General features: G+C 42.0%; 1 protein-coding gene across 7 annotated transcripts in view; it reads left to right on the forward strand.

Annotated features, from left to right (window-relative positions):
* Positions 1-15,975, forward strand: part of IGF2BP2 (insulin like growth factor 2 mRNA binding protein 2) — a 176,343-nt gene that overhangs the window by 124,985 nt on the left and 35,383 nt on the right. For 6 of the 7 annotated variants that reach the window (XM_032298361.1, XM_032298354.1, XM_032298358.1 and 3 more), the window contains 5 exons: positions 2,239-2,287; positions 3,840-3,891; positions 7,764-7,827; positions 10,852-11,124; positions 13,379-13,513. In XM_032298361.1, coding sequence (XP_032154252.1) covers positions 10,856-11,124; positions 13,379-13,513 — 404 coding nt within the window. In that variant the 5' untranslated portion in view covers positions 2,239-2,287; positions 3,840-3,891; positions 7,764-7,827; positions 10,852-10,855. Of the gene's footprint in view, positions 1-2,238; positions 2,288-3,839; positions 3,892-7,763; positions 7,828-10,851; positions 11,125-13,378; positions 13,514-15,975 lie in introns of those variants that run through there. The other variant, XM_032298360.1, reaches the window with a different exon arrangement.

Raw genomic sequence — 15,975 nt, forward strand, 5'->3', positions numbered from 1 at the left:
AGAAATATTTTATTTTCTTGAAAACGTGGATGCCTTTTTCTACACACTGTTAGGCTTGGTGACATCTTCCATAGACAGCTTTATTCTGAACTATTGCCAAGGGCCATGTCAGGAATTAGCCTTCACAGCATAGAGGTGGAAATTAGTTCTTGATTCTTTTTCCTCCTTTCCATCCGGATACACAGTGAGTGATTCTGTATAGTCATTAAAGCAGCCCTAGTAAAGCTTGAATACATTCACATTTTAAAAAAAGAGACAATACTGAAGGACTATGTGGGAGCTAGAACAGACGGCTTGTCCCCATGACATTGCATAAACAGGAGAAACCTGGAGCCCCTCATTTAATTCATTATTTCCCCATTTATTTCTTCCATCTCTGTACCTCTCTTTGTGTCCCTCTCTCCTTTCTTTGAGATGGACTTTCACTCTTGTTGCCCGGGCGAGAGTGCAATGTTGCGATCTCGGCTCACTGCAACCTCTGCCTCCTGGGTTCAAGTGATCCTCCTGTCCCAGCCTCCCGAGTATCTGGGATTACAGGTACATGCCTGCACACCTGGCTAATTTTATATATTTAGTAGAGATAGAGTTTCTCCATGTTGGTCAGAGTGGTCTTGAACTCCCGTCCTCAGGTGATCCATCCGCCTCAGCCTCCCAAAGTGCTGAGATTTCAGGCGTGAGCTGCCATGCCTGACTACTTCTTTCTCTGCCTGAATTGTAACATTGCACTCTGGGGCTATTGCCCAGATTAAAGCCCTGGAGAAATATGTGACCGTGTACGGCCACTCTTTGGTACCTCTGACCCCACGAGGTGGTACACCATGGTCACCACATCTCTTTTCTGGCAACCCCCTAAAATGGGTATTTATAGGATTTCAGTGTTAAGCTCGTCTATTAAAACCATCTCTCTGACATTCAAATGCCTTCTTTCCAGGATCCAGCATGTTCTCAAAAGATTAAAAAAAAAAAATGTACATAACTTACACTGTTCTTTTTTCTGTTTAATTTTAATACTTAAAAACAAGAAACAGTCTAAATCATTCAAACCTTTCAGACCAGCAGGATGTCTTGGGGAAAGCCTCTAAATGAAAAGGCCCAAATGTCTATTAGCAGGCGACAGGTTAAATACACTTCAGGATATCTATGTAGTTATGAAATAGAAAGAGGAAGCTCTCGACCTCTGTATATCTCAATATAGAAAGAGCTCAAGAATAGGACTGTTAAGGGAAAAAAGCAAGATGCAGAGAGTATGTAGAATATGCAGATATTTCTATAAGAAAAGGGGGAAATATGAAAATGTATTCATATTTGCTATTTGCATAAAGAATCTGAAGGATACACAAATAACGTGTAAAAAGTATTTATTTCTGGTAAAAGAAGAGGGTGGTGAGACTTTTCACAGTATAACTTTTTATAGTGTTTTAATTTTTGAATTAGAGCTGTATTACCTATTCAGAAATAAAAATATTTCTAAATGACATTTTGCACTGTTAGATAAGGGGGCAACTAAATCTGATCTTGTTGAAATCTACTACCTGACCTCTCCTGTCCTGTTTGAGCCTTTGGGGTGGGGTCAGTTGCAGGCTGAGGAGGAAGGAAGGGGATAATTCTATAAATAGAATAAGTATGATGACTTAAATTCTAACTACTTTGGTTAGAAATTGAAAGACGAGTCTGTATTTAAATAATTGTTTTTTTTTTTTTAATCTTGTTGGGATTTCTTGGGGCTTGTGTTTTTTGTTTTTGTTTTTCAAAGTAATTGAAAACCTTAAAACATGTTCATGAAGCCTGCGCCAGTGGCTTACACTTGTAATCCAGCATTTCGGGAGGCTGAGGTGGGTGGATCATATGAGGTCAGGAGTTCGAGACCAGCCTGACCAACATAGTGAAACTCTGTCTCTACTAAAAATACAAAAATTAGCCGGGTGTGGTGGTGTGTGCCTGTAATCCCAGCTACGTGGGAGGCTGAGGCAGGAGAATCGCTTGAACCCGGGAGGCGGAGGTTGCAGTGAGCCGAGACCATACCACCTGCACTCCAGCCTTGGCAACAGAGGGAGACTGTGTCTTTAAAAAAAAAAAAAAAAAATCCATGCTTATGATTCACAGTAGGAATTTTTTGTTGATGCCATGGTGAACACAGTGAGAAAATAAACTCAAATGATGGGCTTAAGCCTGTTTTTATTATTTGCTGTAGTTTGTGTCCTGGATAAAGTGTTATAGTCTATGGTTTTATCTTTACAGGAGCAGGAAAATTCAGATTCGAAACATCCCTCCTCACCTGCAGTGGGAGGTAAGCCTGTGTCAGTTTTTGATGGGTTAATGAGACATTTCTCGCTTTTTTAGTTCCATTTTACATTTAGGTATTAGAGGGCCTCAGAGTTGCCCACAAAGCTTCTGGGCCCTGCCTCTTTTCAGTACCTTAATGTATGTGATCAGTCTTGAGTTTGGGGTCATAATTGTTCCTTTCATAGAATGTGTACTTTGATCCCTCCATGTTCTGTGTTTTCAAGTACCATGCTACCAAGCACCAGCAAATAAGCCAGGAAACCATATATACACCTGGTTTGTGATTTTATCTCATGGTTTGTTTAAGACAGTGTCTCACTTTGTCACCCAGGCCAGAGTACAGTGGAGCATCATAGCTCGCTCAGCCGGGCCCAGGGATCTTCCCACCCCAGCCTCCTGAGCAGCTGCAGCCACAGATGCATGCCACCGCGCCTGGCTCATGTTTGTATTTTTTGTAGAGATGAGGTTTTTCCCATGTTGCCCAGGCTGATCTCAAACTTGTAGGCTCAGGCAATCCCCCTGCCTTGTATCTCATGATTTTTAAAAAGATTTTTATCTTTCCAGATTATAATTTGATTAAAAAGCCAATGAAAAGGCAACAAAAGTAGAAAGGTCTTTGTTGGTTTTAGCAAATTTTTGTTTGTTTTGAATTAGTTGCTGTAACAGTTAAGATAATGTTTTCAGAGTTGTAAAGCTTGTAAGATTTTTACCTTAAAATAAGAATATGGGGAGTGGCCTTATTGCATTGTTTAAAAACAAACTGCCCCATATTTTATTCCCCAACCCAAAGAAAATCACAAAGCCTTAAAGGAAACAATATTTTATCTAATGTTTTTATTACTTTTTAAAAAAGAAAAAGATTATTGGCCAGGAGTGGTGGCCGAGAGGATCACTTGAGGTCAGGAGTTTGAGACCAGCATGGCCAACATGGTGAAACCATGTCTTTACTAAAAATACAAAAATTAGCTGGGCATGGTGACGGGCACCTGTTGTCCCAGCTACTCAGGAGGCTGAGGCAGGAGAATGTAGCACTGGAACCTAGAGGTGGAGTTTGCAGTGAGCAGAGATGGCACCACTGCACTCCAGCCTGGATGACAGAGGCAGACTCCATCTCAAAAAAAAAAAAAAAAAAAAAGTGACTATTATGGAAAATTTCAAACATACACATCCTATTACCTTGTAAAATGAAGAGATCCTTGTAAAAGAATTGTTAAATATTTCAGGAAAGCAGAGTGAGCCTTGTACTTTATTCTGCTTCTCGTAAGAGTAGTGTGTTCTAGCCATCATGATGAATGTGATGGTTAAGTTACCAAGACTCTGAAATTCTGCTGTGTAACCTTAGTGAACAGATTATTTGGCAGGCAGTAAGCAAATGAAAGTCCCATATATTTGTTCAGTTCTGTTTTTATGGAAGACCTGAAATATCAGTTTAATTAGATTATTGCTACAGCCGTCTCTTTTTTTTCCTTAATTCATTTGCTGGGAGATACCACTGTACTATTTTTTGTACGTATGATCTTACCTTCCCATTCTGACATGGAAGCCTTCTCTTTTAGGTGTTGGATGGACTTTTGGCTCAGTATGGGACAGTGGAGAATGTGGAACAAGGTAATAAGTGAGGAAGTTAGCCTTTTAAGTTTTGGAGATATTACCTGTTTTTTCTTATAGGCTGGGTCATCTCCAGGGAGAAATAGTAAGTTCATATTTCTTTGAAACAAGCTTCCTAGAGTATATGTATGTACATCTATGTCTGAGAGATATCTGTCTCTTTTTGTCTATGTCTGTATAGTTTATCTTCTCGAGGAATATTATTTACTAGCTGTTTTTCACATACTGTGTAGTGTGCTCAAGCACTGGACAAACGCTGTCAGGCCAGGGTAAGCTTAATTCACTTAGGAGTAATTGGATTTACACTGTGGCTACTTTCCTTCTCCTGGATAAGAAAAACAGATACCTAATGCCTTGGACTGAGTGTTACCCAAAGAATAGGACTCCTATACCAATAATCCCTTGGAGTGCTTATGAAATGCAAACTCCTAAGACTTTCTGCAGACCTAGAGTAAGAGTCTTTTGGGGAAGAGCTCTTGAATCTGTATTTTAAAAAAGCACCCAAGGCCAGGCATGGTGGCTCATGCCTGTAATCTCAGGACTTTGGGAGGGCCAGGCAGGCAGATCCCGTGAGTCCAGGAGTTCGAGACCAGCCTGGCCAACATGGCAAACCCTGTCTCTACTAAAAATACAAAAACTAGCCAGGTATGGTGGCACATACCTGTAATCCCAGCTACTTGAAAGGCTGAGGCAGGAGAATTGCTTGAGCCCAGGAGGCGGAGGTTGTAGTGCACCGAGATTACGCCACTGCACTCCAGCCTGGGTGACGGAATGAGACTCCATCTCAAAAACAAAAAAAGCAACTCACTGAAACGACGTTTGTGTGTACTCAGATTTGAGAACAACTGTCTCAGGAGCAGTGCTGCAAATGCCCAGAAGATACTTTTCTTCCTGCCAACCTCTTTTTTGTCTTTTAAAGCATGAAATACTGTGATTTTTAAAAGGAAAACAATGGTACCTAAAGCTGATATCTTATGTAGCTCTTTAAATAAGAGTCCCAGAAAAGTAGATTCCAAGCTCCTGATGTGACCGGCAATAATATGTGATAAAGATTATTTTTGCCTTGACCTAGAAAACAGAATGTAAATTCAGTCATTTACTGACGTCGAGCCCTTGAAAAAGTCACTTAACCTCACTGACTCAGTATGCACATGTGTAGAATTGAGAAAAAAATTTCTACCCTTCTTCTGTCACTGAATAGTTGTAGCACCCACAGAGAACCTTTGTAAGGCATTTGTAGACAGCAGAGTCATGATTGTTCACGTTCAGTTAGGAAAAATTGTAAATAACCCATTTTCTCGTATGCGATCTATTCTGTCTGCTGGTGTAATTAATAGTTTTAAGGCAGTAATTATTCACATATTTTCCACTCCATGAATATTAAAAATATTATTATTCAGTTTCATACTGCTGCCTGCCCATGCCCAAAGGTAAAGAGCTCAGAAAGAAGACATGATTTACCAGGATTTGATTTCTTAGTTATTATTTCCTTTAACATGGAAAACAAGGCTTTTTTTTTTTTACTTGAGACGGAGTCTCACTCTGTCGCCCAGGCTGGAGTACAGGAGCACGATCTCTACTGTCTGCAATCTCCGCCTCCCAGGTTCAAGAGATTCTTGTGCGTCAGCCTCCCCGGTAGCTAGGATTACAACTGAGCACCACCATGCCTGGCTAAGTTTTGAATTTTTAGTAGAGACGGGGTTTCACCATGTTGACCAGGCTGGCCTCAAAGTCCTGGTTTCAAACTCCTGGCATCAAGTGATCCACCTACCTCGGCCTCCCAGAGTGCTGGGATTACAGGCGTGAGCCACCGCGCCAGGCAGAAAAGAAGACGTTCTAATGATTGGATGTTGTAGGCAAGATGACCTTGCAGACATGAACCTGTAAAAGTTACTAGTTAAGACCATATTATAAACTCAGTTCATTGCTACGCAAGGAAAATATATTCCATGTCCCTGGGGCAGTTGACAGCTCCTAGGGCAGCTGTGCCCTGGAGACCCCCCAGTTTCCAGCTGCCCAACAACGACAGGGTAGAACTGTTGGGCTGTTGTTTTGTCCTGTTCCATGAGTGATGCCGCATTCAGCAGGAAAATATTTTCAGTAGAGTTTTAGGCAACCTTATAGAACTTTCATGTCCAGTGAAGTAAATTATTTGAATGGAGCTTAGCTCATCGCAGAATCAAAGAACTGCCTGATTTCCTGAAGACTGACGTCTTTGAAGAACAGAGAATATGACTAAGAAGTGAGCACAGAATCTGAGAATCCTAATGGATAGCTTTATTCGGGAGGTTCAAACCCAGCCCTTCCTGGGAGTCTGCAGCCTCATCTGTAGCATTAGAAAGCAGCGAATATGAAACCTTTGTGGCATTCTTTGTGTGAGCACTGAGAGAGAACAGTTATGGGCTACACCTCCCCTCTTGTGCGCTGTGAGGACTTCTCTGGGTAAGCGTGAATTAAAACGTGCTATGAACACTCAGGGCAAATGCCAGAGCTAGGCTCGGCATTTATGACCTATAGTTCCCAGTGGCAGTTCTTTCTGAGCGTTGCATACAACCTCCCGCAACCCAGAAAGGCTGCAGCTCCTTTAAAGTTATTTGACAAAGAGTATTTTTAACAGTAGTCCTTCAGCTTTTTGGGGTTTCAGGTCCCTTTGCAAATCTTATAAAATAATAAACCAGGAAAATTCACATTTCCACAAGTTTGAATCATTTTGGAGGGGTTTATAGAATTCTTGAATCTCAAGCATGTGTCCAGAGTTAAGAATTGTACATTAAAGAGTTTTATTATTACTTTGGAAAGCAGCTTTATCATACTTTTGTTGAATTATCTTTAACTTAATGTTGTTGTTAACTCCAAACTCCCAACAGCTTAAATGTTTTAAAGGGAGGAATTGATCTAGTCACCTTTGTTTGTTTTGGGAAATGTATATTTTTGGTGTTTAGTTTACTGGTTTGGATTGAGAAAGTTTTGTCTGGCCTTTGAATTTACTTTTAATTTCTTACTACAGAAGAAGAGGCAAGAAATTATGATCTAAGATAAGATAACTCACAAGAGTAATCCCTTATTAGCCAATCATAGAGTTTGTACTTCCACCTTTAGCCAAGTAAATTAGAATTGTCAGTTTTATTTATTGTACATGGTTACTAGATTTAACTCACACAAAGAGTTCAAAGGCAAACAAAAATAGTGATTGTTCAAGTTTGTCAATGAATGAATAATTTGCATTAAAACATTTTCTTATTGTTTTATATGTCTGTACACACACAATTATGTAAGAATAAATGTAAATTATAATTAAAACTCATACCTTGATAGTGATGCAATAAATTGATACAAACTTCTAGGAGACCAGTCTGAAAATATGCATCATGTTCTTTTTCCACATTACTTTTCTTCTGTGATTTTAGCCTAAGGAAGTAATTCAGAAGAACACACAGCCCAGTGATGTTTGCAACAAAGGCGACTTTTAGCAACACTGTTTAGAATAGCAAATAGTGGGAGCAACCTAGTTGCCGACAGTTGGGAAATGGTTAGGCAAGTCATGGCACATTTGACTCGCTGCGGTTTTACGTCGACATTAAAAATGAAAAATAGGAAGAAAATGCACTCATACAAAATACTCATATAAAAGTATTTATAAAACACGTGAAAAAGTTCTGAGTTGTTTATATGATTGATTACAAATGTGTTGTATACAATTGATTACAAATTACTATGAACTCAGATGGATAAACGTAGAGATGTAGATAACTATGGAGCTAGCGTGATGAGGGTTTTTGTGCATGGTTTTCTCTAATGTTTGTCTGTTTTCATTAAGTCAGAGGGTGACAGCGTGTTTTCCTATGACAGTGTAGTTTTTGCTTTTTCCCTAGTCAACACAGACACAGAAACTGCCGTTGTCAACGTCACATATGCAACAAGAGAAGAAGCAAAAATGTAAGCAGATTTGGGCTTATTTCTGTTTATTTGGTTTTTGTCTTTGAATTTCATTGAGTTCTGTGTTTTTAAATGTTTTCTAAAAAGACGCAGCTCTGTTAGCCAGATATATGCCACCTTTGACTTATCCATGGAGCTCCGTGGCGTGTGAGCCACGTTTGACATACTGGTAGAGCTCCAGGGTGTTCCTGTCATCTTTGACATGCTAGTGGAGCTCCAGGACATTCACACCAGGATACTTGTGGATTGTAGAGACTTGAAAAATGTTGCGCCTTGTCATCAAAACCAAGATAGGAGCTGAGTCTTGACATGGTCAGGTAGAGAGGGCACCACATCTGTGACCCTGTGTCCCCTAGGCGGTGCTTTGCCAACCACGTGGGACCACTTTTACCTGGAGCTTCTCCATGCACTGTGAGGAAGCAGCACAGCCTATATCAAAACATCAGTTCTGTGTGTGTGACATTGAACGGAATCCACCTCAGTGACAGCAGCAGCAGAGAGAACTGTCTGAGTGGTTAATCGATAGCACCTGGTTTGGTTCTTTCCTCCAATCCCCGTCCTCTTTCCAGTGCCCGTTCATTGCTTCAGGGATGGTTAATTTTGAGCTTAGCTGTTAATGGACATGAGATAAAGTCTCTTAAAAAACAGTGAGGCCAGCGATGATGGCTCACGCTTGTAATCCCAGCATTTTGGCTGAATCTGGAGGATTGCCTGAGCCCAGGAGTTTGAGACCAACCTGGACAACATAAGGAGACTCTGTCTCTATAAAAAAAAATTTAAAAATTAGGTGGGTATGGTGGCTTGCACCAATAGTTCCAGCTACTTGAGAGGCTGAGGCAGGAGGATTGCTTGAGCCCAGGAGGTTGAGGCTGGAGTGAGCGGTGATTGCACCATTACACTCCAGCCTAGGCAACAGAGTGAGGCCCTGCCTCTCAAAACAACGATATCAACAGCCGCTGGATGTGGTGGTATGTGCTTGTGATCCCAGCCACTTGGGAGGCTGAAGATTACTCGAAGCCAGGAGTTTGCCAGGGCAAAATAGTGAGACCCCCCATCTCTAAAAGAACAACACTAAAAACAAGTTCCTTTTTTGTAGGAGGTCCTGAAAGTGCCTGTCAGGTCATTATAACTAGAATTATGCTCACATTTGGTCTTACTTTATGGATGTGGCATAACCTTGGCTATACATCCCAGGATTATAGTGTTCTTTTTCAACATGCAAAGACATTTGACCCATTTTCATACTGCTAGTTTTCAAAACGTTAATTTTGCATTGAAAAAGGTAATAGTTCGTTTAGTGTTAGCTTTTACCTTGTACACATTTGTAAGTGGAGATACACCAACAACTTACCTTCACGGCCTTTATCTAGCTGCTGCTTGGGTGGACCTTTGTACATGATATTACTCTCTCTATTGCTTTTATTAAATTCAAAAGGTACTGCTTTGTCATAAATTCATAAGCCCTAAACATTAATCTAGTAAAATTGGGTTAATGCTACTAAAAATATGCGAAAAGGGTATTCTACTACATTTGCTTTTTTTTTTTTTTTTTTTTTTTTTTTTTTGAAGTCTTGCTCTTGTCCTCCAGGCTGGAGTGCATTGGTGCAGTCTTGGCTCACTGCAACCTCCGCCTCCCAGGTCCAAGTGATTCTCCTGCCTCAGCCTCCCAAGTAGCTGGGATTACAGGCGCCTGCCACCACACATGGCTAATTTTTACAGTTTTAGTGGAGATGGGGTTTCACCATGTTGGCCAGGCTCGTCTCGAACTCTTGACCTCAAGTGACCCACCCACCTTAGTCTCCCAAAGTGCGGGGATTACAGGCCTGAGCCACCATGCCCGGCACTTCAGTGTCATTTTAAGAATACAATAGTGGGATGTCATTTATCTGCTATCAAATTGGTAAATATCTTTAACAGTACTCTGTGCATTTGAAGATTCAAGGACACAGATGCTCTCTTCTAAACTGTTATGGGATCATATGTGTCGAAACCATTCTAGGGGACCACTGGGCAATACTTCACAGTTCTACTAGGAATTTGTCCTGTGTGCGAAGGTGTAGTTACAAAGATGCCAATGGTGACACTGTGTGTAACTGTAAAAGTTTGGACATAACAGATATCTAACTATAAAGGATCAGTTGCAAAAACCATGGTAAATCAATAGGATGTCAAACAGTCATTAAAAATGATACTGATACTGCAGTTGAGTCACATGTGAAAAAAGTTATACTGAGAGATATTCAGTGACATTGAAAAATGTTTAGACTATTAACTATTTTTTTAAAGGTTAGAAAATATGTACAATATTAATCCATTTTTATAAACAATAATATGTTTATATTTAAGACAGTTAAGATAGTGGATTAGGATTTTATTTGTATTTACATATTTCTGAATTTTCAATAATATGGATGATGATTAAAATGAGCCCTTTTTTTTTTTGAGATGGAGTCTCCATCTTTTTGCCCAGGCTGGAGTGCAATGGCACGGTCTCAGCTCACTGCAACCTCCACCTCCCGGGTTCAAGCTATTCTCCTGCCTCAGCCTCTTGACTAGCTGGGATTACAGGCGTCCGCCACCATGCCTGGCTGATTGTTTTGTTATTTTTAGTAGAGATGGGTTTCACCATGTTGTCAAACTCCTGACCTTGTGATCCACTCGCCTTAACCTCCCAAAGTGCTGGGATTACAGGCGTGAGCCACCTCCCCTGGCCAAGTCATAATTTTATACTGATATTTATAAGAGTTTTTGATAAGGGGGAAATGGCCTTGAGTGGTGGAGACCAGGCTGCAGTGTCGGATATGAAGCCTGGCCAGGCTGATGCACTGTGATTACTTGTTTAACTGTTAACTGCAAGCCCAAAGGGGGCAGAGGCGGTGTCTTCCTTGCTCAGGGCTGTATGTTCAGTGCCTGGCATGGCACCCATATAGGCGCCTATTACGTGGGAGTGAATGCCAGCCTTGCGGGAGGGTCTTTCTTGATGTTGGTTTCTGATGAAGCTCCCCTGCCTCTGCTGCCTTTCAGAGCCATGGAGAAGCTAAGCGGGCATCAGTTTGAGAACTACTCCTTCAAGATTTCCTACATCCCGGATGAAGAGGTGAGCTCCCCTTCGCCCCCTCAGCGAGCCCAGCGTGGGGACCACTCTTCCCGTGAGCAAGGCCACGCCCCTGGGGGCTCTTCTCAGGCCAGACAGATTGATTTCCCGCTGCGGATCCTGGTCCCCACCCAGTTTGTTGGTGCCATCATCGGAAAGGAGGGCTTGACCATAAAGAACATCACTAAGCAGACCCAGTCCCGGTACGTGCTTCTGGGGCTTCCTTTGCTTCCTTCTGAGGGGTCCCCTGCGTGCTGGTGGGTCTCAGCCACTCATAGGTCACAATTGCTTACATTAGCAGTGGGGGCTGTGCTGTAAGACATAGTGGCTTCTCTCAACAGGACTACTAACAGACTAACATCAAGCTGGGGGCTGCGATGAGCTTTCACCCTGAGAGGCTAAAGGTTCATAAAGAGGGTACCGATAATCTCATAGCCAGGACTGTTCCCATAAGCTAACGAATGCTTATGAATGCATCGATTTCTACAAAAGCAGAGGTGGGGCGCTCTGGGGGATCCTAGAACCCGCTCCTCATAGCTCTTCCTCTTCCCCTGAGTCAGAGCCCTGGGGGTGGCCATTCTTTGTGACCGCATGGATAGTCTCACAGAGAAGTGGGTGAGTCACTGCCACGTCAAGCAAGAAATAAAGCACACTGGTTTTCTGTTTACTTTCCTCTCTGTTCAAGGAGACTAAATTGGTTAAGAGTTGAATAAAATGTCTTGTGGAGTTGTTGATTTTTATATCTTCCTAAGACTATAGCATGTTGTAGTAAAGCAAGCTTAGGACTTGAAAACAAAGACTCATGTTCAAGTTGTAGCACATTAAATGGTTTTATGATTTTAGAAAAGACGTTAACCTCCCTGAGTGTCAATTGCTGCTTCTGTAAAAAGAGAGTTGCAGCCAGGCCCAGTGGCTCACCCCTATAATCCCAGTACTTTGGGAAGCCGAGGCAGGGGGATTATCTGAGGTCAGGAGTTCGAGACCAGCCTGGCCAACATGGTAAAACCCCATCTCTACTAAAACTACAAAAGTTAGCCAGGCATGATGGTGTATGCCTGTAATCCCAGCTACTTGGGAGGCTGAGGCAGGAGAATCGCTTGAATTGAGGAGGCAGAGGTTATAGTGAGCCAAGATCACACCACTGCACTCCAGCCTGGGTGACAAGAGTGAAACTCCAAGAGCAAAACTCTGTTGATAGATGGATGGATGGATGGATGGATGGACGGATAGATAGATAGATAGATAGATAGATAGATAGATATTTCCTGTCTATTTTGCCAGGATTATTATGGGAATTAGTATAATCGGGCAGATTGAGTGAAATAATGACTATGAAAGCACTTAAATTCCAAAGCACTCCATTACTCACACATATTAATTATTTACATGTGCTAGTGCACTTCAGTCAGGGCATTCAGTGAGTGTTTTGTAACCTAAATCAGAAATGCTGTTTTCTTCAAAATATCTTAATTAGCCCCAAATAATAGACACTGATATGGATGAGCCTGGAGTGCTACGTCTTGGGAGTGAAGTTAAGAATAGGGAGGCTACTGTCTGGTATTTCTTTTATTTTTAAATCAGCCCTGACTTTCCCTCCAAGTTTACTGTGAAAGAGACTTTTTTTTTTTTTTTTTTTTTGAGGCAAGAGTCTCTGAAAGTGACTTTTATTTATGTCTTTTTGTTCCAAAAATTGTTTAAGGTGGCTTGAAAAAAAAAGCCACAAGTTTCAATAGATATGAGGTTAGCTCTCGAAGCGTGTGCCCATTTTTCAGAAGTCAACCAAAGACTTGGCTCTAGGCTTTCTAACAGCCAGAGTAAAGGATAGAATCAATTATGTGATTTTGAAAGTTAACAAAAACAGGTAGGACCACAACTACCCAAAGAAGTCTGATAAAGTCATCAAGCTTTGGAGCCATTAGTCTTAATGGCAGGCTGCCAGTGGAAAGGAAACCAAAAACTTAAGAGAGGCAGAGAGAGGGCATGCCTCTGTTTTCTATCCACACTCAGATATATAAAGCTTGCTTGAATTTGGTGTTTGGATTTGGATTAACATATGGCTTTTAAAAGCTGCAATCAGTTCAGAGCCCGGCAGGGTGCCAGTGTGCAGTATTATCCTTCTCACTTTACTCTTCACTTCTGCAGTCATTTGAAAGACTACACAAAATACTTCATTTACCAAACTGGCTTCATTACCGAGTTGGCTTAGTGCCTTTGTCCTACAGCACTCCTGTAAGAGCCGTTCCCTTCTAAATGGAGTTGCAAATAATTAAAATTTGGCACAAGACCCCCTGCACTGCTTGCCTCCTTCTTGGAGAACAGCATCGGTTGCAGACGTGCTAATGACGCCTCCTTGTCTGTCTGTGTCCTTCCTGTACAATGGCTGGTGTGATGCTTTCTTGGGACGAGGATCTTGTCCAGATGACCTTGTAATTATGGCTCCTGATTCTTTTCCTACAGTGTAGACATCCACAGAAAAGAGAACTCTGGAGCTGCAGAGAAGCCTGTCACCATCCATGCCACACCAGAGGGGACTTCTGAAGCATGCCGCATGATTCTTGAAATCATGCAGAAAGAGGCAGATGAGACCAAACTGTAAGTTTGCATGCAATGCCCAGGTCACTCAACAGGGAAGAAGAGTAGATTCTCCCTCATTTAAAGAGGTTTTTTAAAAACTCCAACTCTGTTTCTCAGGAATGGAGGCAAGGAGGGATTATGTTTAAGAAGCTTGTTCCCAGGTAGAATACAGTGAGAAGTAGATCTTTTGCATTTACAGTATGGCTGTCTCTCCACCTGCATGTCTCTCTCGGTGATTTTCATGCTTCTGTCACCCGCTGTTGGTAATCATTGGGAAGAACATACAGACTCATGCTGTCTAATAGAACTTTGTGTAATGACAGAAATGTTCTATATCTGCACTTGTCAATAGGTCAGCCACTAGCCACATGTTGCTGTTGAGTATTTGCAGTGTGACTAGTGCAGTGGAGGAACTGAATGATTTGTCTTTACTCAGAGTTCAGTAGCCATGTATATAGCTAATGCCCATTGTATTGGACAGTGCTAGTGTAGAATGTATGTTGTCACCAAACCTATCATTTATTGTCCTGGAAAAGGTTTCTCCCACCATGCTTCTAAGCTGTTTACACTCTTAACATTGGATTACGTTTACTTAAGTAGTAGAAACTGGTTTCCACATGGCTGCTTTATTATTCTACTTTTTTCTTCTGTCTGTCCTTCCCCTGCCCTACCCCCCCCCCCCCCCCCCCCACTGCCCACTGTTTTTTGGTTTTGTTTTTGAGGCAGAGTCTCTCTCTGTTGCTCCACGCTGGAGTGCAGTGGCACCATCTCGTCTCACTGCAACCTCTGCCTCTCAGATTCAAGTGATTCTCCTGCCTCAGCCTCCTAAGTAGCTGGGATTACAGGCATGTGCCACTACACCCAGCTAATTTTTGTATTTTTAGCAGAGATGGGGTTTCACTATTTTGTCCGGGCTGTTCTCAAACTCCTGACCTCAAGTTAATTGGGCCACGTCTTCATTCCAAAGTGCTGGGATTATAGGCATGAGCCACTGTGCCCAGCCCTTTCCCCTTATTTTATGAAGAACTTATAGGAATCCACAGTGTATTGAGGCTCGTCCCAATTCAAATGGCAACTATAGTTCTTACCAATGAATGAGTGGTGATGGAATAGATAAATACAATAAAAATAGACTTTCAGGCCGGGTGCAGTGGCTCATACCTGTAATCTCAGCGCTTTGGGAGGCTCAGGCAGGAAGATTGCTGGAGGCCAGGTGTTTGAGACCGGGCTGGGCACCATCGTGAGACCTCCATCTCTACAAAAAAATTTAAAAAATTAGTTGGGCATGGTGGCGTATACCTGTAGTCTCAGCTACTCAGGAGGCTGGGCAGAATTGCTGGAGCCCAAGAATTTGAGCAATCAGCTAGATTGTATCACCACACTCCAGCTTGGGTGGCAGAGCAGGACCCTGTCCCTAAAAAAAGAAAAAGGAGATTTTCAGTTGGGCAAAATCTGTTTGTGGGTAGTGGTGGCAGTTTTGTAGAGAAGCAGGGAGGGATGAATAAAATAATGTCAAACATGAGTGTTCCAAAACCAAGAAGATGAAAATGGTTCTTAAAAGAAGTACATTACAAATCTATTCTTAGATTTCATAGGAGACTCTATCCTTTCTATTATGAATTATTTATTCTGCTTGGGGCTTTCGAAATCCCCCAAATGCCACAGCTTAATTTGAAAAAGCCCATTTCTCATCCAAGTTCTTGGGAACTTTGTGAATAATACCTTTCTTGATTTTTTTTTTTTTTTTGAGGTGGAATTTCGCTCTTGTCGCCCAGGCAGCAGTAGTGCACTGGCGTGATCTGGGCTCACTGGAACCTCTGTCTCCCAGGTTCAAGCAATTCTCCTGCCTCAGCCTCCTGAACAGCTGGGATTACAGGAGCCCGCCACCACACCCAGCTAATTTTTGTATTTTTAGTAGAGACAGGCATTCACCACATTGGCCAGGCTGATCTCGAACTCCTGACTTCAGGTGATCCACCCGCCTTGGCCTCCCAATGTGCTGGGATTACAGGTGTGAGCCACCATGCCCAGCCACCCTCCTTGATTCTTCAGTGTAGGTTCAAGCAACTTAATAAAATTCTAAATAGTCAAAAAAACTAATTTACATCTTGGGTTTTTATGTTTTCATGTAGAGCCAAGATAGAGTTTGAATATCTTGGAAAAAAAATTTTTTAAGTGCCTACACTGTGCTAAGCACTGCTGGAGGTTGAGGCCATAACCATGAGCAGGACTTGGTTCCTGCTTTTTTTTTTCCTTCCCGACATACCATTTCTTTACCCATTGGTTCCTGCTTTGATGGAGCAGTCCAGTGGGAAAGACACTCATTAAACAAATAATGAGTAATTACACCAAGAAATAATTAAGTGCATCTATAAGAAGTGCTACAGTGAGGCCAGGTTAAGTGGCTTATGTCTAATCCCAGCACTTTGGAAGGCCGAGGCACTGGATCACTTGAGGTCAGGAGTTCGAGACCAGCCTGG

The sequence above is a fragment of the Sapajus apella genome, unplaced genomic scaffold (assembly GCF_009761245.1).
Source record: "Sapajus apella isolate SASKATOON/1434 unplaced genomic scaffold, GSC_monkey_1.0 scaffold38, whole genome shotgun sequence".
Taxonomy (NCBI): Eukaryota; Metazoa; Chordata; class Mammalia; order Primates; family Cebidae; genus Sapajus; species Sapajus apella.